This window comes from Xiphophorus hellerii, chromosome 1 (assembly GCF_003331165.1).
Source record: "Xiphophorus hellerii strain 12219 chromosome 1, Xiphophorus_hellerii-4.1, whole genome shotgun sequence".
Taxonomy (NCBI): domain Eukaryota; kingdom Metazoa; phylum Chordata; class Actinopteri; order Cyprinodontiformes; family Poeciliidae; genus Xiphophorus; species Xiphophorus hellerii.
This window is the reverse complement of record NC_045672.1, coordinates 11,246,743-11,272,250: the sequence shown is the minus strand read 5'-3', so window position 1 is coordinate 11,272,250 and position 25,508 is coordinate 11,246,743. Positions and strand designations below refer to the sequence as shown.

Here is a 25,508-nt window from a genome sequence, read left to right as displayed (position 1 = left end):
AAAGCCCAAGTCTCACACAAAATTTAAGTTATAAAACTATTTCCACTGCAAAACAAGGTTAGGTAAAATCACCTAATAGATTTATTTGCTGAAAGAAGCATGGCTGAGTCAAAAGCGGCTTATATCTTTGTTTTTTCCTTTTTACACCAACAGCTAAGGCCAGCGCACTGGAGTTGCTAAAGAATGAGTTAGATATGATTAAACAACAGTACCAAGGTATCTATTACATGAAAAAGGAAATAACATGTTACAATCTAATGAGGTCACATATTTGATTTCCAAGAATCAGAGCAATTAGTGTATTAATTAATTTAATTATTAAAAGATCTCAAGATGAACTTGTATTACAGTTAGTAGTGTGTACTAAACAAAAACTTCTTAAAATACTAATCCTTATGCAAATAATAAAATGAAGACTATTTTTTTCCTTTGACTCCTCTTTTTATTTATTTTACATAATCTCCAGCACAGGTAGAAGAGGTGACCACAATCAAAGCCGTGGCAAACAGCACTGAACACCAAGTGGAGGTTCTGTGGAAGGAGGGAACAGGTAAGTTAATTTATAATTTACCTCGCAATTGAGCAAAATTCACAATCATTTACCTTCGAATTGCTCTGATAAGCCTGAAGGTTCAAGCTCGTTCTATATTTTTAGCTTTCATATTTCAGCAAACACAAATGACTCACTATGTTTTAAACTCAGGGAGCATAAAAAAAATACACTTTAGATGTCTCATCTATGCTGATTTAAGTAATTTATTTAAAAAATGTTGCAGCTAGGTTTTATTCTGAAATAGATTGGATGCTGTAACTAAATGTGGTGGGGAGTTTTACGGCATGACACCTGTGCATGTTCTCATGTTGCAGCTGCAGCCAGCTATGCTATAGACTGGCCATGTGAAAAGTGCTTTACATGTTTTAAAGTGAGTGAAAGAGAGTATTAATGCTTAAAACTGACTTATATTGTCCTAATTTTACCTTTCAGATCCTGTTAAAATTACTTAATTCCATATTACTTTATTTCTCAGGGTGAGTTGGACTTAATAAACATAGAGCTGCAAGAGGGTGGAGAAGAAGATTTATCTATTTACTAGATTGAAAAAGTAAAGAAATAAAAACTTTATGAATTGGTCTCGCTGCTGGAAATAATGAGAGAGAGAGAGGGAGAAAGAGAGGGAGAGACCGTATGTCTAGGTAACAAAGGCTTTAAGATTGGATTACAAAAATTCAACGTAAAAACAGTTTTTTATCCTTTAAAGCAACCAAATGGTGTGACCCTATTCTTACAGTCCTACGTAAATAGATAGAGACCCTATCACTATTTATATTTGGAGATGGAAATATTTTGTAACACCCTCACGTTGAGAATCAAAGATGTGGCATCAAAAACTGAAGGTAACTTAAGTTTCTGTCTTACAGTGAAACGAGTGGCTTTCTCAGCCTCTTTGTCAGCCTCGGGTACAGGACATATTGGCCCATTTAACACTGATGTGATTCTGGTATTCAGAAATGTATTTGCCAATATTGGAAATGCCTACAACCCAGATACAGGTATCCAAATGTATACCACTTCGGATGTTATCATCCCATAGAATGGCGATTATCAGTGGTTATCAGCCCCATTGAATGGCCTCAGTTGGTCCCTGCTCTGCCTGCTAGCAGGCTGTTATCAACCATTCTATCGGTGATAACAGCCGCTTGTCGCTAATAGAACCTTTTTTTTTAACCTTTTTTTATAATTTATCTGCGAATTTGAACAGGATATTAAGAATTTACTAAAAATACAAAAGCCAAACGTATCCGTCATAAGATTTTAATTAGGTATTGTAATAATCGTTACAGTATTTAAAAACAACTCACTAAAATCTAAAACCAGAGGGGTTTTTTTTTTCTGTTTTGTTTATTTTTGTTCGCTTTTTTAAAGACCTATATTTCCAATATGCCTTTTATTTCTTTGGATTTTTTCCAATAATTCACTCAAAATAAATGCCAAAATTTAACATACTTGGTTAATTTTATTGGATCTTTACAAGACGTGTTCTCTCAATACATGCCGTGTTTTTATCTTCCGGTCGTGCAATTTTATTTATATATATATATATATGTATATATAAGCATACAATGAAATTAAAAGGTATATTCTAGAGTTATGTAGTGTTATGAGTTGTCCAACCTCATAGCCTTCCACTAGGTGGCTGTATGTACATCCGAAGTTGCTTGCAATCCATTAATAATGATAAGAAGAAGTTAGGGTTGGCCCTAATCTTATTTTTAATTAAAAAAATTAAAAATAAAAATACGGATGGATTTGCTCATATGATTATATGAAAATCTGTGTTTGTACCATATGAAAATGTTTAATATTTGTATTAGTAGTAATAATAATAAATTACGGATTGCACCCGACAAAACATTAGAGAAGAAGAAGAAGCTTACGTCATTCGACGCGACACTTTCCACGGTCGGAGCTGGTGAGTAGCCCCTGAATCTGTCAAATAAAAATGTAGTAAAAAACCTCAAAAGACCGAAAGTCTACATTTATAAATCTGCTGATGGTAGTTCTATGAGTTAATGTTAGCGAGTATGTGGCACAGCATGTGTTTGTACAGATTTAGACACGTTTTTAACCCTATTTGGTAGAAAAAAGGCTACTTTAGCTCGCTAAAGTAGCCTCTCAAAAGCCAGTCAGGTTCAAATGTAGCTGTCCTTCATACCTTTAACAACAATGTGCTAAAATTTTGTTTTTTTATTATTATTTTATGCTTCTCGGTGTTACAGTATTTCTGTCTTCTTTCTGTTCTCTCCCACTTTAGAACCATGCCAAAATATAAGAGCAGTGTCCGTTGTAAGACCAAAAAAATAAAACTAACTCGGAAAACCATCGGTGCTCGGGCGAAATCTTCCTACATTCCCTCACATGCAGGCTCATCTGACACCAACACTGTTTTTCCCTCATCACATGATATTTGTACTGAAAACTCAAAGGAAGAAGGGACCGCGTATACCAGGGCAAAAAGGAAGGAGCTGAGCCTATGGGATACACTAAAAGATCAGGTCTTGGAAGAGTCCTATAAGTCCTCCGCTCCTTTCTCTGACATGTACTCTGTGTGCAAGAAACCTGGAGTATACCGCTGTCTGGAATGCAGCAGAAGCAGTGTTTTTTGCAAGGATTGTGTCTACACAGTACACATAAATTCTTTGCACCTCCCTGAAAAGTGGAATGTAAGTTCATTTTTGTTGAATGTACTAATAAATATTGTAATTGATATGTATAGAATGAGAATGAGTTCTTAATTGCATAAAATTCGGTTTTTCTCTGTCCTTTTTTGTGTCTCTTTAGAAAACCTGCTATGAGGCTGCTTTCCAGCAGTTGGTGTTGCATTTAAGTGGGGATCACAGTACCCATGTTGTTTACTCCAGAGATGTAAAGACTTTTGTCAACACAGGTATGTTTTTACACTATGTAATTTTTTAATTAATTAATTTTGTGTATATGTGTATGTATGTATATATATATATATATATACTGCTCAAAAAATAAAGGGAACACTCAAATAACACATCCTAGATCTGAATGAATGAAATATTCTCATTGAATACTTTGTTCTGTACAAAGTTGAATGTGCACAACAGCAGGTGAAATTGATTGTCAATCAGTGTTGCTTCCTAAGTGGACAGTTTGATTTCACAGAAGTTTGATTTACTTGGAGTTATATTGTGTTGTTTAAGTGTTCCTTTTATTTTTTTGAGCAGTGTATATATATATATATATTCTACAAAATTCTAAATCTTATTTAGTAAAATTTATGTTTTCACTTTATGATTATTAATCTTGTCCCACGTGAATATATGTTTATGTGACTTTTTATTGTGGAATAACTTTTTATTCTTCTTTGTTGTTATTTATTTATACTTGGATACACAAATATAGAAAACTACATAAATACATAGATTGGAGGGGAAGCTCAGTTAAAGACAACACTTGTTAAGTTAAACACAGTTAAAGTGGCAAGTCTGCGTTGGTTTGTACATGTTTAAAGAAGGGATATATCATCCATCCATTGCCTTCTGCTTATCTGGGGTCAGGTCACCCAAGTAACAGCATAATTAAGGATTCCCAGACTTCCCTCTACCCAGCCAATTGGGCCAGCTCCTAGGGTGTAATCCCAATACATCCTACACCAGTGGTGCCCAAAGTCGGTCCTCTAAGGCCAGCATTTTGCAGGTTTTAGTTCTGTCCCTGGTTTAATGCACTTGGATCCAGTGACGGCTCAGTAGAAGAACATTGACCTGCTGGAAAGGTTGTTACCACAACCACAGAGAGAACTAAAACATGCAGAATGAAGGTGGTCGAGGACGAATTTTGGTCACCCCTGTCCTATTCCATCTTAGAAGCACAGATGTGGCTCGGTGGTCCCTAAAGGGAGCAGTAATAAAAAGATCAACTCCTCATATGGATATCATGTATTTGTTATACAACTTATAAAATCGAAGTATAAGTATAACACATATTGTGGACTGATTTAATTCCGAGTTCTATAAAACAGTGTATTTATTGACTCTGTGAGATAAAAAATGGAATGAGTCTTCAGTAATCTTTTTTCTTCCTTTGTCTTTTTAGGTCATCTCATTAATTGCACAGTTTCTTTTTGTAAATGCGAACCTGAGGTCTGCACTCTTCTGAAGTATGGCCTTTGGCCTGCTTCACCGGAGAAGCCACAGGCTGCTTTTTCAATGGCTCTTCTTGAGCTATTTGTCCATCTTTCTTTGGAGTGCCAGGTCTCTGTAGAGGGATTCATCAACACCTTACGGTGGAAAAACAATCTTACTGTTATGGAGGTAATGAGAAGAAGATATGTCCTAGTAAATATGTCAACAATATTGCAACTTTTTTATTCTGTTTAATATATTAAATATTTCTTTAAATTAATGTCACTGATGGCATTTCCAGTAGACTAGATGTGTTATTTACTGCTTTCTCATTTAGAATTTTTTTTTTTTACAGTATTTATTTATTTTACCTTTGGAATTAATAGATTAAACATAAGTACTGTGACTCTTTTTACTACAGGTTAATATGCTGTACAGAGCCCTAGTAGGAGAGTCTATTTCCCAGTTTCGCCATTATCACTTCCGACAAAGGTCACTAGTTGGCCTTTGTGACCAATTTGATGATGGCACAGTGTGCCCGGCATGCATAAAGGTTGGACACACTGAGATAAATTCGTAATATACTTTTAGAAGACATTAGTACAATGGACAAATGTCATTTTGAGAGCTTTCAGACTTATCCTTATTCTTGCTGTTTATTTTTCAGACTGATGGCACTGTAATTGTGGCTTTGGATGCCAACTTTGGCCTCGTACGACAAAAGAGCTCTGGAAGTAGTATCACTGAGCCATTGCAGGGTAACAGAATGTTTGTCAGGTATGAAGATGTTGAAGAGTATGTCAGGTCAAATCCTGACAACTGTCAACCAACAGAGGTGAGTAAATATCATATCTCATTTTCCATTCTGGTAACTTTCTTGTTATTTATTTTTAGTCAATGCTTTTTGAAAAATACCCTTAAAAGGAATATTTTATGACAGATATATATCTATTTTTCTAATTTTAAAATATTTTCACGTTCATTTATTTTGACACAATTTGTATATTCCTCAAGTTTTATGTGTTTCACTGAGGACCTCTCCTTCATTTTTTAGAACTGTAGCAAGTTTAAAGCTGGCAATGCACTTCGTTCCCAAAACCAGCAAAAAAAATTAGACATAACTGGTGTATTTGGAGCATCATGTCGCCACGAGGTTCCACTGATATTTCTTAACATGACACATGGAGAAAGGTGAGTTTTTAAAGTGTATTTGGATGACTTTAACATATCATCCAATTATTTGAAAGACTCTTGGATTCTTTTTTATACATTATCTTATGCTGTTATCAAACTATTTTTTAACAGACTTGCATATCCTAAATATGTCATCACAGAGCTGATGAAAAAATATAAAGAAAAAAAACATTAATCTGCATGTCATTTATGACATTGCATGTGTCCTGTCCAGACATTTCCGTGTGAGTATAACTCTTAATGTCCGAGTTCTTTATAATATAACAACAATAGTGACACACTGTCTGTCATTGAACAGAAAACTGGAGAAGGAATCCCAAAAGGACTTTCCCTGGCGGTACCAGCATTTCATGTGTATGGGCATAAACTGCAGTGTCAGGTATTTTTTTGGTTGTTCTAAAGTTAGTCTACCAAATTGAACATCTTGTTACATTATATATACATATTTTTCACCCTGTTGCTATAAAGCAGCATGACAATTGAAAATGAGCTTAATTGTTTCAAATACCATGATATATTCCTTTTCTCTTTTCTTGTTCTGTTTCCAACACAAACTGGATAACATCAGTGTTATGTATGGTTTTTAGGCCTCAGCAGTATTTTCATGACACTTATGTGTTTTTGCTTATGTACTTTGTATATTTTAATTGTATTACAGCTCCAGGGTTAAGTGTTATTTATAATTAAAAATTTAATATGGAGAATATTTACTTATATTTTCATTATTAATTATAATTTAAAATTTCATATGGCCTCCAAAAAACAACATTGCCATTGATAATAACTTTGGTGTCCATTTGTAATTGTTACAGGCCTACATGATGTCCAATATATTAGGCTCAATATTGGGTGTTGCACACTTTACAGTAATGACTAATTATGTTAATCAGATCATGTACAGCACGCGACGAGTTCCTGGATTTGGACTAACAGATGGTGAATGCATGGAGAGGTTATGGTCGTTTTTGAGAATATTTTCTCGAGTGACTAAAGAGACGACTCCCTCCCATCGCCTTGACCTTCTCATAGACGCACTCCTGTACTATGGTAGAAGAAAATCTGCAGATCTAGGTGTAGTATATGTCCATAGTTTATTTAATAATTTACTGAAACTTTTTTAATTGAACTTCAAACACTGGCCGTTATTTACAGATGTGCAGCTTCTTCAGAGGTGGGACAAAGCCGAGAAGATTGCGAGTATTGCTGAGGAAGAGATTTCTGCAGTTTTGAAAGAGTCACCGAGTAAGCTTGTCTTAATTGAAACCTTTTGATTGCAAAAAAAGTTTTGTATTCATTTATTTATTTTTCCTTTGTCCAAAGTAAGCATTTCTGAACATGACCTACAACAATGGATGGAAACACAGAGACATGTAGCCCAAGCTGCACATTTAAAAACTAGAGACAAAGGTATGTTTTTTTTCTGTTCTATTTCATTTGTTTTTTTGTTTGTGTCAAGTGGCAATGTTGTGAATGTCATTTCAAAGCTGCTTTGACTACATCTAAACAGAGTTTGAATATCTTTTTTGACTATGACACTTGTAATGAACTGGATTGTTTATGGTTCTTAAATTAATTGAACTATATTACATTGAAATTCAAAAATGCTTTGTGTAGCACCCCTCCATGGGCTGCCACATTAACGTGGTGGAGGGGTTTGAGTGTCCCAATGATCCTAGGAGCTATGCTGTCGGAGCCTTTATGCCCCTGGTAGGGTCACCCAAGGCAGACAGATCCTAGGAGAGGAACCAGACAAAGCGCAGCCATAACACCCCTTATGCATGACCACTGGAGACAGTCTTCCCTTGCATGGACGCCGTTCACCTGGTTCCCGTTTTGTTGCCAGAGCTGGAGGTGTGGCACATTTCAGTGAGCCTGTTGGCCGTGCTTTCAACCATGCACCAAGCGGCCGAAAACAGTTTTCTACGCAGGGTGCCTTAGTCATATAGGCCGACTGCTGCTAAGCGGAAGAAGATGTACGGATGTTTATCCTAAAGGGAAATTAAATTTTGATGTAATTCGTATTATTTCCAATTATTCAAAGAGATATTGGATTGTTCAATAACATACATTGTTGACTTATGTACAGAGATTGTTCCAAGATGGAAGAGGAACTATGTGATGAAGCTGACCGAAATCAACCAGCTCAGGTATGATCCTTTTTTGAATACCAAATCAGTAGGCAGATTGGTGGTGTGTCTGTAATGATGAGGGCGCTGCAAAGGTCTGCAGTTTTCAAGACATGTAGTAAATACAAAAAAAATTAGTCAAATATCTCGATTTGGTGGTTGTTCCATGTTCTTAACCTCACCTATGGGAAGCAGCCTCACTACTAGGCACTAACCTCAGACATGCATAAGATAATGTATAAACATTGTGAAATACTTACACAAGACTTACAATGTTGCCACATTAATGACAAGGTATTAAGTTCAGCTAATTATACAAGCTATGCCAATATAAAGTCTTTGTTTTCATTTTTAGATCCGGATCACATAAACAGGAGTCACTCATTGAAGATGGCTGCACAGACAGTAAGTGACAGAAATTTGTACTCTTCTATATTTGAACAACAGTTCTCGCCTCAAGTAAAGAAACTGTGTGTTGTTTTTTTTTTTGTTTTTTTTTTGTTGTGGTTAGGCTGGACAGGGATCTTCGAATAATTGAGAGACACCATGGTGTAAAACGAAGGTAGCTCCCTTCGGATGACATTTTCCAGAGAACACTGAGAGATGTTGACCAGGAACTTAGAGGTCAGCTGATACGACGAGCACAAAATGAAGCAAGGGAGAGGGCCACTCTTCTCAACCTGAAAAGAAGATATAATGGTAACGCTACTTCTTTTCTTGACTGTATGGTCATTAGCAAAATTGAAGCTCAAAGGTCTTGTGGTTGAATCCCAGCATGTGGTAAACCTAAATTTAATCTTTATGTTATCCCTGCACCATGCATATGTTCACTCTGGGCACTTAAGCTTCTTTATGCAGTGTAAGAAGTGACTGGTTTATTCCAACTTGTCCTTTGTCATGGGTATGTGCTTTTGATGTGTATGGTTATTTATCTTTGGTGTATGAATATGTTTCTTGGGTGTATCCTGTCTTTCACCTAATGCCCGTTGTAAATAGGCACAGATAAGTGAGTATTGTAATACATCCATTTTCTAATGGACATTCAATGATCTTATGCATTACTGCAGATATTAAGTCACTGTAAGAACTATCAGTCTTTATATTCTGAGGATAACTTTTTTAAGAGTACAATTAAAATATCATTCAATTATTGGCAGTAATAGATTTTGACCTACAAACTGAGATTTCCTTATGCGAACTTTAGTGTCATGTTGAATATCTTGTGTAGAATTGGCTGCCACTACTTGTGTTCACAAAATCCAAATTGAGATAAACACTATTTCAGATGTTGACCTTTTATTATGTTTAACATACTTCAATAAATGACTATTGTATCATGTTTTCATATTGATTGTATTATTTTTACTAGTATTTATATTTCTTCTTTCTTTACAGATGGACAGGGAGTTGCGATAAGGCTGTCCAAGCAAGTGAATGCCTGTAACAGGAAACTGAAGAAGATTGTTACAGAGTACAATAATCTGCAGTGGCCTCCACAAACTGGCATCTTTCCATCACATTTAGAATTTCGAGAATTGTGTGATGCCTCCTCCCAGCTGTACACATTGTTTGATGAACAAGTGAGTAGAATTGATCTAAAGGTTTTATTCAACTTTCTACATGCTGTTATTCACTTTATGTTGCTACTACGCTTTAACAAGGTTCCACTTGCAATTGTTCTCTTATTTTAAAGATTGAAGATCATGGTGTTGTTCCAAAGAACCTAAAAAGTCGAGCAATAGAAGCCCTGCATTTGAAGACTAGAGCAGCTGAAGAAAAGCTTCTACTTAAGAGAGAGATGAACACTGTCATTCTTCACCTTCATCAACAACATGGACATTTACGTTCAGCTATAAATGATACTGCAGGTCCTGGTTCAAAAGCTGTACTTCATCAAAACATTATCATGTTAGAAAAGAAAATGTACAGTGCAATGAACATGTTCAAGAGGTTTATCGAAGTTGGTGCCCCTCCTCCAAATCATCACCTACCAGAGTTTAACTCTTATTCTCAAGCACTTATGTCTCCAGATCTACATTACATAGACTATGATGAAAGCATTGACGATGGAGAGGATGAAGAGGATGATGACGACAATGTTGACGAAGGAGAGAACAGCATAGATTGTGAATCATCTTCATGATTTATGGCCACTTACTGTCCTATGTGAAGAGCACATATTCCAGTATAAAAAGTTCATTGTTTGACGATTTTCATATAAGCTTTTTGTTCTAACATCTCAGTTTATTGCTTTTGATATTGTTGAGACATATCTGTTTTTTAAGTCAAGCTATATATAATCAAGGGCATTTTAGTTTTACTCATTACAGCTTTGTACTCTTTTTCACATTTATTAATGTTCTTGTTCAGTATGACATTGTTAATGACTGTCAAGTGTCCTATAATTTCATGGCTTCCTACACTTGAAAAGGAGGACTTGAAGACTTCAGGAATTCACTCAATCTTTTTTATTTTCACCAATGAGTGAGAACCAATGAACAGAACAGGTGAAAAACCTACAAAACACATACAAAATATTTTAACATACATTTTTAGACATTTGGGTCAAAGTTAATAATTTATCTTAATGACTAATTCCATTTTTAACCTTAAACATACATTTCTCTTACAATTTTAACCATAAATTCACAGTATTAAATTATTAAATTTCATGTCTGGTTGAATTTGAATCAAACAAATCCACACATTTTAGAATTACATTTTTTTTCTTTTCCTTAGGACATGAGGTTTTCCATTAAATATTAGTTGCTGTGAGTTTAACATACATTTAGTGGAACCAAACTATAAAACTAGCAATGCAAACTGTTACTTCAATAAATTCTTCATTTCATTTCTCAAATGCAAAACTACAGTCAAATTACATTCAATTAAGCCCAGTTAGTGGCTTACCGGTAGTCCTTATAAGTCCTTTTCCATGAAATGCTGCTTTGGAGGCTGTGTTTGCCTTCCTCAGCTCTGTTGCAAAACCAGTAAAGTGGTTAGTGGATTCCTTATATACCTGAGTTGAGGGTGCTGCTGATTGGGCCAGATTTCTTTCACCTGCTGAGAAGTGCTGCAGAGTGGCACACTAATGTGTGTATGTGTGCACACACACAAATGTCTCTTCATGCACCCACATCTGAACTAATGAGCAGATCTGCACAACAATGACTAAACTTCATTTACAGTTTGAATTTAACTCTTAATTTTGAGATGCTGCATAATGTGCTTTACATAATATCTTTAAATTTGGGCACAACAACGAAATAACTAAAACGTAGTGGACAAAAATTTTGTGATGTTCATATTTGAGAAATATTTGACTGTTATCCAAGAATTACATTATTTTGAAGGGCACTACTCTGTATTAAAAATTCATTAAGAGCTACGTCAGTGTTTCTGTGATATTTCAGACAGATTTCAAAACTTACAATATGGACTATTTGTAGCCTGTGTAGGGACTTACAAACTGGTTGATTTGATTTACCTTCCTGGTTTTAGTAAGAATGCCAGCAGCACCATAATGTATCATCTGCAGTTGGATGATTGACTACTTTTTTAGGAGACCCCTCACACCAGCATCCAGGTTGAGTGTTTGCTGTCTAAGCGCTCCTTCCACTGCTCCACCACTCAGATGGCTGCACAGACTAGTGAGAATTATCTTACTGTTAGATTTGCATTTAGTTTTGCAACTGTAAGGACATGTACATTCCTGGTTGTTTAAAAGGTTATAGAGCAGTTAATATTAGTGTTGATGTTTGAGTTTTTCAGGAGGGCAACGCGAATATTGACGTCCTTCACACCAGATATTACATTAAAATTTAAGCACACAGCGGGACGGATCAGGCAGGAATATAAAGACAGAGAGTCTGAATAACACCAACTGTATGTCAGAAAATTCTGACATGTAGTCTTATGTGATTTGTCTCTGCTTACATAAAAAAATATATGGGCCACTATGGAAAATGGTGACAAACCATTTTGGGACCTATACTGTCTGCCCTCTTTTTTTCCTTATGGGGCCCACCTAGGTATGCCGGCTGGGGCATTATGACATAACTGTTTGTAACCTACCTGAGAAAGCGGCAACATACAGTCATATGAAAAAGTTTGGGCACCCCTATTAATCTTAATCATTTTTATGTATAAATATTTGGGTGTTTGCAAAAGCTACTTCAGTTTGATATATCTAATGGACACAGTAATATTTCAGTATTGAAATGAGGTTTATTGGACTAACAGAAAATGTGCAGTACGCATTAACAGAAAATTTGACAGGTGCAAAAATATGGGCACCTCAACAGAAAAGTGACATTAATATTTATTAGATCTGCCTTTTGCAAAAATAACAGCCTGTAGTTGCTTCCTGTAGCTTTTAATGAGTTCTTTGATCCTGTATGAAGGTATTTTTGACCATTCCTCTTTACAAAACAATTCCAGTTGAGTTAAGTGTGATGGTTGCCGAGCATGGACAGCCCGCTTCAAATCATCCCAGATGTTCAATGATATTCAGGTCTGGACTGGGATGGCCATCCAGAACATTGCAATTGTTCCTCTGCATGAATGCCTGAGTAGATTTGGAGCGGTGTTTTGGATCATTGTCTTGCTGAAATATCCATCCCCGGCATAACTTCAACTTCGTATCAGCTTCTTGAACATTATTCTCAAGAATCTGTTGATATTGAGTGGAATCCATGTGACCCTCAACTTTAACAAGATTCCCAGTACCAGCATTGGCCACACAGCCCCAAAGCATGATGGAACCTCCACCAAATTTTACAGTGGGTAGCAAGTGTTTTTCTTGGAATGCTGTTTTTTTTTTTCCCCGCCATGCATAATGCCTTTTTTATGACCAAACAACTCAATCTTTGTTTCTTCAGTCCACAGGACCTTATTCCAAAATGAAGCTGGCTCGTCCAAATGTGCTTTTGCAGACCTCAAGCGGCTCTGTTTGAGGCGTAATTGCTGAAAAGGCTTCTTTTGCATCACTCTCCCATACAGCTTCTCCTTGTTAACACATACTATCTGTAATAGTGCAGCTAAACTAAATATGAGAAAAAAGTGAAGCCCTGATCATAGTTTAATACACTACACACTACAATTACACTCTCAATGACCATATACATTACTTTATAACAGCCTCGCACTTACAGCTCACAGGGTCTTATTGTTGCGGCACATGTTCAGTGTTTGAAATGGAATGCGCCCCATCATTGACACACGGGGCGATGTCATGATTGAACTCACCAGTCTGAGTGGGTAGCAAATTCTGTTAAAGTAAGTAAATCACATTTTCCAGTCATACATTGAAATTATCAGACAGAGTGAAATCCTAATGTCAAATCGTATTAATAGTTTTCATTAAGCGGCAAAAAGTGTGTAACTGGTCACATGGCGTGTCACCCATTTATAACCAATAGTGACATGTGACGTTGTGGAACTACTGCATCCCACACTGGGATCTTCTCCAGCTGTGTCCTATCAACATGCCTGTCCTAACGATTTCACGAAGGGAGAAAGTGCCTTTACCTGAACATGTCGTCTTCTAACCTGGTCAATTTGTTTATTTAAAAGGAAAGATCTTACTCATTCTTTTGCTAAAGGGTATTATCTGTGCTACCATGTGGAAATTTTTCCAGTGCAATAGTAATGAGTTCAGCTAACATGCTCACTGATGTGTTCGTTTGATACCCAAATGTTTGTTACTATTTAAAGCACTCACATTTGACAGAATATCGTTTCAATACAAAAGCTTTTATTGATGCATTGTACATTTATCAATTGTTTAAGACAAACTACAGGAAATGCTAACATTGACAGCTTTCGGATAAACAGATGTCACAACTGTGACCAAATTAGAAGAGTCTTTTTTGCAGTCCCAGTGATACATAATACATTTTGAAAAAAACATGTTTAATGACAGATAGCACAACAAAAAAATACATCTCCAATAAAAGCTTGTTTTACATTTTTGCTGAAAACAGAAGTGAATGATTTCACAGACCTGAAGATGTTGCACAATGGAGATCCATGGCTATAAAAAGCCAAAAACTACTTATATCATATGTTAGACAGTATCTTCGAACATACAGATTTGAACATTTTGGACAGTGAGACACCATGTCATTATTCCAGCAAAGAACCAAGTAGTACTATAAGACAATTTTTCAACGTTAAACATGTTAATGTTTCACCTTCGCTCTGAAAGACATAACAAGGCTCAACTTCTGGGAGTCTGACAATGACGACACAAATTTTTCTTGAATCCACACGCCAGGTGTGACCACTGCTCACATGTGTTGCAACGTCGCCACTCACGCCACTTCTTCTTGGCATTTTTTTTCTCATCACTGAACAGACAGTGGCAGATGTTGCAAACATCCGTAGTATCTAAATAAAGAAAAATAAGTCATTTATTGACAAATGTAGTTTAAAAAACATAAAAGACGCATAATGCCTTAATTTATTTAAATGCATACCATCTGTAGTCGGTTCTCTTGACAGCACTTCCGTCAAACCCATAGGCTCTGTTACGCTCCGCTCATCTAAAGAAGAATTAACAGTTTAGTTGCAATGTGATCTCAAGGTAGGTCATACCTTCAAGTAACGTTTAACATATTATACTTTATACGGGAATATGTTGAACTCAAGCGTTACTATCAGTTCTGTGTAAACAGCATATTTAAACATATTGAAACAGTTTTGTTATTAATACTTTTTATTTTTATTCATTGTTGTCAAAATTAGGGCCCTGAGGATGGGCATCCTGCATGTTTTAGTTCTCTCACCGGTGGAAGTTACAAACTTTTCATCATGTCAACCTATTCATAGGCCTTGCATTAAACCAGGAACAGAACTAAGAAATGCAAGGTGCTGGCCATTGAGGAACAATTTTGGGAACCCCTACTTTAAACTATTGGTTAGTGTGATTTGTATGTAATTATTTCTGCAATTTTTATAATGTTGAAAACAAATTATTGCCTGCTCATTCATTAGTTCCGTAATTTGAGATGTCTTATACTTCCTTAAAGTTAAACAAGTGATGCTGTTATGTTCCGGGCTTCTCTGGTTCTCTTGGTGGCGTTTTTTCCTGTGCGCCTTTTCCACCTCTTACCACCAGATGGCGACAGGTTCCTTCTTCTTCTTCTTCTTTTTGTTTTATGGCGGTTGGCAAACAACTTTCAGGTGCATTACCGCCACCTTCTGGACTGGAGTATGAACCAGATGCCGAATCCCTATAATCTCCCTATTAGACCTGTTTTCCTAAGAAACCTAAACACGGAATTAAAAACCACATCTCCAGAAGATTTTTGTAGCAGATCTCTAACATTTAATTTAACTTTATTCCTATTTAACTCTTCTACTAATTCCTCTCTTTCTAGATTATATTTATTACATTCCATAAAAATATGTATAACTGTTTCCAACTTTCCACAAAAATTACATAACCCCGTACTATGTTTATTTATTATTTTCAAAGTACTATTTAGCCCTACATGTCCAAATCTTAACCTAGATATAATATCTTCCTCTTGTTTATTCCTATTTTCCTTTCTACACTCCCCCACTTTTTTTTTGAATACTATAATAAAACCTTGCCTTCTTTTCACCCTCCCATTGTTCCTGCCACTTCTTCTTGTAATATATTTTACTTATACTCTTTATCTCACTTTTACTATACTTAACTTCCAATTCAATTTCACTTCTCTTACTCGCACTCTTTGCAAATGTATCTGCTAATTCATTTCCAACTATTCCGATATGAGCCGGAATCCAAATAAATTTAACAGTAGATCTATTTATCCCCATTTTATGTATTGATTTATTTATATCTATCAATATGTCTTGTCTTGCTTCCGACTCTTGTTCCATAATACTTATTAATGCACTACTTGAATCAGAACAAATTAACACTTTCTTGTCACTTAATTCTTCACTCCATTTTAACGCCATTGAAATAGCCAGTAACTCTCCTGTGTATACATTCAAACTATCCGTTAATCTTTTATTTTCCATGATGTTTAAATCTGGAATTATAAATGCTATCCCTACTCTATCATTTACCATTTTTGATGCATCTGTGTATATTTGTAAGTATTCTCCATATTCCCTTCTTATGTATCTTTCCACCTCTCCTTCTACTGTTTGTCTTCCTTCTTCCAACAATGTTAAATCAACTTTCATCTCTTTTTGTATCCAAGGCGGATTACATGAAAAATCCACCACCGGGCTAATTAAACATTGATTTAATCCTATTTCCTTTATTTCTTTATTTATTATCCATCCAAAACTATTTACATTTACATTCTTAACATTTTCTTGACATGGTTGTAATATATTATTTATAGGATAACTTTTTTTATGCCCTTTTACATTTGCCCAGAACCCTACTCCTAATTGTTTCCTTCTTAACTCCAATGGCATTTCCCCCATTTCTACCTGTAGTGCTGACACTGGTGTTGTCTTCATTGCTCCACAGCAAATTCTTAACGCTTGATATTGTATTTTATCTATTTCTTTTAATAAGGTACTTGAGGCAGAATTATATACCACACATCCATAATCTATTATCGATCTAATAAGTCCAATATATAATATCTTCAAAGTTTTCCTACCTGCTCCCCATTCTTTACCTCTTAAACACCTCATGATATTTAATATTTTTTTACTTCTCTCTATTATTTTACTAATATGTATTTTCCATGTAAGCTTTTTATCAAACCATAAACCTAAATATTTGAAATTATCTGCCCTTTCTACTTCTTTATCATACATTTTTAATTTTATCTTAGTGCCTACCTTCCTATTAGTAAAGTTAACAAATTTAGATTTTGAACTTGAAATTCGAAATCCCCATTCTAGCGCCCAATCTTCTACCTTACCTAACGCTTCTTGCATTTTATCATTTATAAATTTTATATTTCTTCCCCGTTTCCAAATAAGACCATCATCCGCAAATAAAGTCATTCCAAACTTACCTTCGATTTTACTAAAAATATCATTAATCATTATTATAAATAACATTGGACTTATAATACTACCTTGAGGAGTGCCATTTTCAGTTAAACATTTTGAACTTACTTCATTTCCTATTTTAACTCTTATATTTCTATCAGTTAAAAAATCTTTAATCCAATTATAAATTTTACCGCTTAGCCCTATTTGTCTAATTTTAATCAGTAAACCTTCCTTCCATAACATATCATATGCCTTCTCAATATCCAAGAACACTGCCATTAAAACCTCTTTATTCACCTGTGCTTTTCTGATTTCATGTTCAAGCTGTATCATAGGATCTATCGTACTTCTTCCTTTCCTGAAGCCATATTGATATTTTATTTTTTCTCTCGATTCTAAGAAGTAAATTAATCTATTATTCACCATTCTCTCCATTACTTTCCCGACACAAGATGTTAACGCTATTGGCCTGTAACTTTCAGTTAACTGAGGATCCTTACCTGGTTTACATATAGGAATAATAATTGATTCTTTCCATTTATCTGGCAAAGTTCCTTCTTCCCATATCTTATTATATAGTTTTAGTAAAACTAATTTACTCCTTTCATTCAAGTTTTTAAGCATAACATAATTTATTTGGTCCTCCCCTGGTGTTGAATTTTTTGTATTCTTTAATGCTTTTTTTAACTCTGTCATTGAAAACTTCATATTTATATTATCATTATCAACCATTTCCTCATTTATCCTTTCATTATATTTTCTCATCGTTAATTCTCTTCCTTCTTTCTCTTCTTTACTAAGATTTTCATTACTATGCACTTTAGCTAAAACTTTTACTAATAACTCTACCTTATCTTTATCTTCTATAATCATATTTCCATTATTTTTCAGTATTGAGAATTTATATTCCTTTGACTTTCCTGACATTTTCTTAATTGTATTCCATACTCTATCTAATGCTGTAGTTTTTCCTAATGATTCACAATACTTACTCCAATAAAACTTTTTCGCATTTCTAATCTTCCTCCTGACTTCTGCTTGTTTCCTCTTATAACTAATTAGGTTTTGGAAACTAACATCTTTTTTAAGTGTTTTAAAAGCCTTATTCCTTGCTTTAATTGCCATTGTACATTCTATATTCCACCAGGGGACTATTCTTTTCTTTTTAATCCCTTTACCTTTTGGGATTGCTTCTTTTGCTACTTCAATAATACTCTTACTAACTTCTAAATTTAATTCGTTTATTGATTTATTTATATCTATATTTATCAATCTATTCTCACTCATATCTTCATATTTCCTCCAATCAGCGTCTTTAAACCTCCATCTTCCTTGAGTATTTACCTGTTCTTTTTCCATATCTAACTCAACTTCAATAAATATTGGATAATGATCACTGCCTATTGTACTATTTTTATTTATTTTCCATTTACAACTATCTGCCATACCTTGTGATACTAGAGTGAGATCAGTAGCAGATTCCTTACCACTAACCACATCCAACCGAGTTCCTTCCCCATTATTTAATACTACCAATTCTTTTTCCTCAATTATTCCTTCTAAAATACCCCCGTTATAATCATCTTTCTCACCCCATAAAGTGCTGTGTGCATTAAAATCCCCACACCATATTAGCTTCTCTCCCCTGTGTTTAATTATACTTTCTAACTTTGCTTTATCTATTTTTTTACAAGGATTATAATAATTTATAATTTCTATACTTCCATTTTTTGTCCACATTTTAATTCCATTAATCTCTAATTCCGTATCCAATTGTATCTTAATAAATTTTATCTTTTCTTTTATACATATAGCACATCCTCCTCCATTTCCATTTCCTCTGTCTCTTCTTATAGTTGAATACCCACTAATACTAAACTGTAATGTTTGTTTTAACCAAGTTTCTTGAATGCAGATTACATCTGGTTTCTCCTTTAATCTATTAATAAAACCTTTAAACTCTTGACCATTAGCAATTAGACTTCTAGCATTCCATTGTAATATTAAAATTATATGACTATTTGATTTGCTTCATTTTCACCTGATCCCTCTCCTTGTCTGAGTTCATCCTGAATTCTTTCCCATGATAAGTCTGTAACATTAAAAAATCTTACTGCTGCTTTCACTATGATTTTAATTTTTTCAGTTTTAGTCCTCGCTTGTTCTGAACAATTTATAATGTAGGCTAAGAACGGGATCAGCTTTTCTAGCGTGACAATATTTTGATCTTTATCTATCGTCTTCTTTTCTAATTTAGCTCTTTGACTTACCCCTGCACTTTTCACCTCCTTTACTGCTTCTGCATATGACATTCTCTTCTCTGTTTTTATTTTTTGAATTTCTGCTGCTTCTTTTCTCACCATACACCCTGCATATGCTGCAGTATGATCTCCTCCACAGTTGCAACATCTTATCGGCTTCTCTCCACATTCCCCATAAGAATGTTCTCCTCCACACCTACCACATCTTTGCTTCCCATTACATATTTTTGCTGTATGTCCATATCTCTGACATTTGTAGCATCTCATCGGTGGAGGAATATAATTCCTAACACTGAAACTCAAGTAACCAATCATTATTTTGTCTGGTTTTTCTGTTCCTTTAAACTCCAATAGCACAGAAGTGCTATCCACTCTTTCTCCGTTTCTAAAAGCCTGCAGTCGTCTGATATTTGTCACTTCTCCTTTAATGATTTTCTTCAACTCATCTAAGTTTTCTCCTAATGGAATCCCTGATATTACCCCTTTTATTCCTCTCTCTTCTCCCATTATTTTCCTCTCCGTTATTTCTCTTTTACAAATCGACTGTAATTTTAACGCTTTGTTCTTTTGTTCAGCATTTTTACAGATAATCAACAGGCTTCCATCTCTTAACACTTTAGCTAATTCCACATCTCCAATTACTTTCTTTAAACCAATAGATAGAGTGATTGGACTCACTCCTGTCAAATCCTGTCCAGCTCTGAACTTCAAAATTACCTTGAACTCCTCCATCATTACTTTCTTTCGTGTCTCGACGTTTTCCTCCTCATCTTCGAGAGATCTTTTTCCTGTATTTATCCCTTTCTTGCCCTTATCTTTTCCTCCTCCACCTTTCTTATTTTCTACTACCGACCAACTTGTTTCCATTCCTTCATCCTCTGAGCACCCTCCACTACTACTAGCCATCTTAGTTCACTCACAGTCCAGATTATGCCTCTAAACCGCTCTTCCACTTCTTAGCTTCTCGTGACCGAACCACGCTCTGTCAGAGTAGCCACCGGGCCTCCAGCTGCGATCTTCACTCCACCTCCCTGCTTCCCTCGACAGGTTCCGGTTGGAGTGCGGTGGTGTCATCATCATCCACAGCTGTCATCAATTACCCTCATCAGCGGAGCATACTTAAGGAGTTGACCGCCAGTCCAGCGTCGCCTGAGTGTTTGCCAGTCACGGTACCTCTGAGCCCCCTTGAGCCCTGTCTCTGTGTTCCTCGTTGCCTTGAGCCTTCCAGTGATTCTCTTTGTGTTTTCTCTGTTGCCTTCAGGTGATCCCTTTGACACTCTGGACCCGCTGATTAGACCCTGGCAGTTTTCCTGGTTTCAGAACCTCCCTCGTGACGCCGTGGAAAATACCCACTGGTTGCCCGAGTTCCCAGACTCACCTCTCCGTTGTTTTGCAAGTATCTCCTGGACCCCACGGCTGGCGGTCGAACCACTCCGCTGTGTCTCCGTTGCACCCGAGCCTACCTGTCCGTTCTCCGCCGCACTCCTCCGTTGTTCCTGGACCCACTGAGAGTCCGAGACTCTGGACATACTCAGTTACCCTCCAAGGTTCAGATCCAACCACCACCAAGTAAGAACAACCTGCGTTTGATCTGAGATTTCCATGTTCCCACGACCCCTGAACTCACCAGTCTGCTCTTTCCCCTCGCAGTGAACCACTGCTGCCCGTTACCGTTGATTCCCTGGACCAGACCACCTTGCCACACTCTGATAATTGTGTAATCTTAATAAATCACTTAAACTGATTCCTACTCTCCTGTCTTGTGTTCTGCATGTGGGCTAGAAACCTCAAACCCATCATGACAGATGCAAGATAAGCATCTATGCTTTAGTTCTGTACTACTGTATTTTGTGGTACATCTAATTTAATAATTTCTTTAATGTTTGCATGTGTAATTAAAGCTGGAAATGTGGTTGATGTACATAGGGAATGAGAGTTTTCTGTGTTTTGTTGTGTGACTGATGGTCTCCACCTCAAGTGGTTTGAATAAGCAATAAAACATAACCAAACATAGTGCTGCAAAGTATTCGGAAATATGTCAGCTGTGACACCAGCTGCAACTATTACTTTTAACAGCTCACAATAAAATATTTCTGTATTCCGCATTTGTGAATGTGACTATTGTTCAGAGGGAACATCAGCTGTTGTGAGACTTGCCAACTTGCTAATTGTCACAACTACATTTGTTCAACAGTCTTAGCATGAGAAACGCATCATTTGCACTATATTACACATAAATTTTTGTACAACCACAATATCAATGCCGAGATGAATCTTGCAGACATTCACATGACAGTACAGCTATAATCCCACTATACATAATAGCCATATAGAACATTTTGAAAGGTGTTACATCCTCACTAATGAGATCACCCAATACACGTACCCCAAAGCGTATGTGATTTATCTAAGTATGGAATATTTATAACTTCTTAAACATATCTGGTTGTACGTCAGAGTGACCTAAAGACAAAGCTGGACTCCCCACACTTTTTGTATCTGAAAACCTATAAATTATCCGGAATACATATTTTCCTAAGGAAGACCAGACATATTGTGTTACCGAGGGTGTAGTGCGCTTTGTAATAACATACATAACATTGTAATGGAGGACATTCAGGATAGACATGCAACGAACTTACCATTTGCACACATTGCATTCAAAATGTCTTCCACAGTTGGTGTCCTAATTTTCCTTCCGGGGTCTGATACAAAGAATAAAATATAATTATTGAAATTGTTTTTCAAACATATCTTCAATATGAGTACAATAAAATGCAATATCAAAACTTGAAGTACAAGTATCCAGGACATGGCTTAAACAGTATTTCTCAAGTACACATTGTGAAGTGTGAACGATTAAAGGTTTTCTTAAGGCTAATATTAATCAACACAACTGTGGTGGATGCTCCTCCCACCACCACATCGTGTTAGTATTTTTTCTTTATATTATATTACAGTTTACACGTTTAAGTTAGTTATCTCATTTAGACATATATTTTCTAATGGGTGCACACTTTATTTAATGTCTGTCTGAATGGTTTATTTACACTTGTCTTTTGTTTGAGGTGCTGCTGAGACAAACCAGCTGGAGGAGGAAACCTGGAGCATACCATTTGTTTTTGAAAGACTGAAGGGGGAAGACTTGTTTCAAGTTGTTTTTATTTAGTTAATTTTGTCACTTAAATATTCACCTATTATTTCTGCTAAGTAAGAGTTAGTTTTGCTTTATTTATTTCATATAATGCTTTAGTTAATTTTGTATTTATTTGTTCTTTTGTTATGTCGTGCCTCCCTCATGTGGTAGATTTAGGTTACTCCACCCCTATTTAAGCAGCCTTTTGTTCTTTGTTGGGAGGTCAGTTTTGTTTGTGTTCAGTTAGAATTCAGTTGACCTCAGTTAAATTGGGCCCAAAATTGTTATTTATTCTTTGACTTATTTTTGCATTAAATCTTTATGTTTTGTTTGCTATTTTGGAATAATTAAATTGAATTTTTGCTACTTTGAACATTTTTTTGTCCTCGTTTGAGTCTGGTCCCTCACAGTTGGTGTCAGAAGTGTCTCTTTTTCCGAAATGCCTGGAAAGGGAAGAGGACGAACAAGAGGAGAACCCGGTTCTGAGCTGGATGAAAGAGTGCCTGTTGAGGAAGGTGGAGCTGTTGGTGGAGTGTTTGACATGGAAGAGGAGAGGAGTGAACCAACACTAGCAGACTTGGCCAACCTTCTCAGAGCCCACATGGGACATCAGAAGGCCAAAGAGGATCACTGGACCAGAGAAACTGCTAAGCAACAACAGAAATTTGAGGAACTACAACAACAGTTCAGATTGTTTAAAAGGGAGAGCCGACCTGAGACCACTCCCACTGCTCCACAGACATCACCAGTGCGGCCTACACAACCACCAGATCCTGGAGTGGCAGCTTCACCTCAACATAGTCAATCAGGTGACCTATATTCACAGGCGTATGTTTCTCATGCACCTAAATTACAAAAATTGAGTGAAGAAGATGACATTGAACATTTTGTCATTACTTTTGAGAGAATAGCTTCTGCCTGCAGGTGGCCAAAAACTGACTGGGCTTTCCATTTAATACCTCTGCTAATAGGCAAAGAAGTGCCTTTGTGCACATGGATGTCGATTTGTCTATGAACTATGATCAAGTTAAATTAGCTGTTTTGCAGAAGTATGACATTAACAGTGAAACCTACAGGCAAAGATTCTGCTTGCTTCAGGTGGAGCCAGAAGAAACTCCAAAGGAGCTCTTCATAAGGCTGAAGGAGTTGTATATCAAATGGGTGCAACCTAACGGTAAGACAGTTGAACAAATCAATGAAATAATGATTCTTGAACAATATTTAAGAATGTTGTCACCAGAACTTCAGGTTTGGATAAAAGAACATAATCCAAAGACTGCAAAGGAGGCTGCTGAACTGGCAGATGTGTTTGTGGCTGTGAGGAGGAGGAACTCTTGGGCTTTTCAAAGCTGGAAAAAAGATGGCCGCCATCAATCTCCAGCCCAACCAGTTTCAGCTGTGGGTAAGCTACCTGAAAAAGAGAGATTTGGCTCAAAAGGTCAATGGAAAAAACCCACTTGTTACTTATGTGGACAGGAGGGTCATACTAAACCAATGTGACCTCAAAATGCTGTCAAGTTGTCCCAGATGTGTTTTGTGCCCAGGAAAGAGACTCAGAATGTTGGAGCAATGAATCAATTAATGGAGACCTTTGTGGAGCTCAACGGTCAGGCACTGAGGGCCCTGATTGATACAGGGAGTACACGGACTTTGGTCCAGCGCAGGTACATCTCACCCCAGCTTGTTTGCACCAGTGAGACCGTTCCAATCTGCTGCGTCCATGGTGACAGAAAACTATATCCAACAGCAGATGTTTATGTGACTATAAAAAGACAAACTTACCTGCTTAATGTTGGGGTAGTAGATAACTTGCCATTTCCAGTAATTCTTGGCAATGACCTGCCAGTGCTGATTGACCTGTTGAATTCTCCTCAGTGTAATGTTGCTCTAACTCGAGCCCAAGCAAAGCAATCTGAGGAAATTGTTTTCGACCTCAGTACCTTACCATTTCACAATGTGGAGTTTTTCACAGAGGACACTAAAGACAGGAAATCCAAAAGACTACGGAGAAGGGAAAAGTTTCAAGGGACGGTGGTTGTTCCTTCTGATGCACCAGAGCCTGAGGTACAGCAAGACTTCAAAATCCCTGGTAATATATTGGAGCTGCAGCACAAGGATTCAAGTCTTGTGAGATGCTTCAAAGAAGCCAAAGTCAATAAAAATTATTTTGTCATTCAAAATGACATTCTTTGTAGACAAAATGGCCAATTAAACAGCTTGTGGTTCCCAAAGCAGTTAGAGAAACTGTTTTGAAGTTGGGCCATTCAATTCCCTGGGCTGGCCACCTGGGGAAGCATAAGACCTTAGCCCGTATAAAGCGCTGTTTTTTTGGCCTGGCTTGCGTAAAGATGTTGTGCAGTTTTGCAGGAGCTGTCCAGAATGCCAAATGACATCGGCTAGACTCCCTGGCAAAGCTCCTCTCCAACTGCTTCCAGTTCTGAGTACACCATTTCAACGCTTGGGTATGGACATAGTGGGCCCGGTTGAAAGGAGTAAAGCAGGTAACCGGTTTATGCTGGTCATTGTGGATTACACAACTAAATATCCAGAGGTTTTTCCCTTGAAAGTTGTCAAAGCAAAGAATGTTGCATTCTGTTTGGTGCAATTTTTTTCTAGAGTTGGCTTTCCTCAGGAAATACTGACTGACCAGGGCACCAATTTCATGTCTAAGCTGCTTAAAGATGTGTATCAGTTGCTGGGAATTAAAGGACTGAGAACAACACCTTATCATCCACAAACAGATGGCCTCACTGAACGGTTTAATCAAACACTTAAACAAATGCTACGGAAATTTGTGAGTGAAACAGGCTCTGACTGGGACCAATGGCTCCCATACATTCTGTTTGCATACAGAGAAGTTCCCCAGGCCTCCACTGGGTTTTCTCCCTTTGAGTTATTATTTGGCCATGAAGTGAGGGGACCCCTGACTGTTCTAAAGGAACTATGGGAGGGGGGACAAACTAACAAGGAATCTTTACATGTTGTATCTTATGTGCTCCAGATGAGGGAGAAGCTAGAGAGGATGACAATCCTGGCCCAGGAGCACATGAAGACTTCTCAACGCAACCAGAAGGCCTGGTATGACTCTGCAGCCCGGGAGAGAGGGTTCGAGCCAGGCCAGAAAGTGCTTGTTATGCTGCCTTCAGAGGACAGTAAGCTACTGGCCAAGTGGCAAGGACCTTA

General features: G+C 36.7%; 2 protein-coding genes and 2 long non-coding RNA genes across 6 annotated transcripts; 3 read left to right on the top strand and 1 right to left on the bottom strand.

Annotated features, from left to right (window-relative positions):
• Positions 1-2,851: 2,851 nt before the first annotated feature.
• Positions 2,852-8,363, top strand: LOC116719202 (uncharacterized). 2 transcript variants are annotated; one of them, XR_004339141.1, is made up of 13 exons: positions 2,852-3,222; positions 3,341-3,446; positions 4,622-4,839; positions 5,072-5,203; positions 5,318-5,485; positions 5,705-5,841; positions 5,956-6,068; positions 6,143-6,223; positions 6,735-6,915; positions 6,997-7,086; positions 7,165-7,251; positions 7,931-7,991; positions 8,326-8,363. XR_004339141.1 is itself a non-coding variant. In XM_032561665.1 (6 exons), exons 1-6 carry the CDS (start codon positions 3,097-3,099, stop codon positions 8,338-8,340), a joined length of 597 nt encoding a protein of 198 aa, XP_032417556.1. In that variant the 5' UTR covers positions 2,854-3,096; the 3' UTR covers positions 8,341-8,363. The 2 variants fall into 2 exon arrangements, 1 of the variants encoding a protein (XP_032417556.1); XM_032561665.1 differs by lacking the exons at positions 5,318-5,485; positions 5,705-5,841; positions 5,956-6,068; ... (2 more) ...; positions 6,997-7,086; positions 7,165-7,251 and having other exon boundaries at positions 2,854-3,222; positions 5,072-5,142.
• LOC116719798 (uncharacterized) lies at positions 8,361-10,175 on the top strand. Its single transcript, XM_032562505.1, has 4 exons — positions 8,361-8,375; positions 8,537-8,669; positions 9,366-9,550; positions 9,664-10,175. Exons 1-4 carry the CDS (start codon positions 8,361-8,363, stop codon positions 10,111-10,113), a joined length of 783 nt encoding a protein of 260 aa, XP_032418396.1. The 3' UTR covers positions 10,114-10,175.
• Positions 10,176-14,314: 4,139 nt separating this feature from the next.
• On the bottom strand, positions 14,315-21,894 carry LOC116727907 (uncharacterized). Its single transcript, XR_004340894.1, has 3 exons — positions 21,832-21,894; positions 14,450-14,515; positions 14,315-14,360 (listed from the first exon to the last, which is right to left on the bottom strand). It is a non-coding gene; the product is annotated as an uncharacterized LOC116727907 (long non-coding RNA).
• LOC116727899 (uncharacterized) lies at positions 15,005-20,933 on the top strand. Of its 2 annotated transcripts, XR_004340892.1 has the most exons (3): positions 15,005-15,100; positions 20,237-20,758; positions 20,840-20,933. It is a non-coding gene; the product is annotated as an uncharacterized LOC116727899 (long non-coding RNA). The 2 variants fall into 2 exon arrangements; XR_004340891.1 differs by having other exon boundaries at positions 20,237-20,933.
• Positions 21,895-25,508: the final 3,614 nt, after the last annotated feature.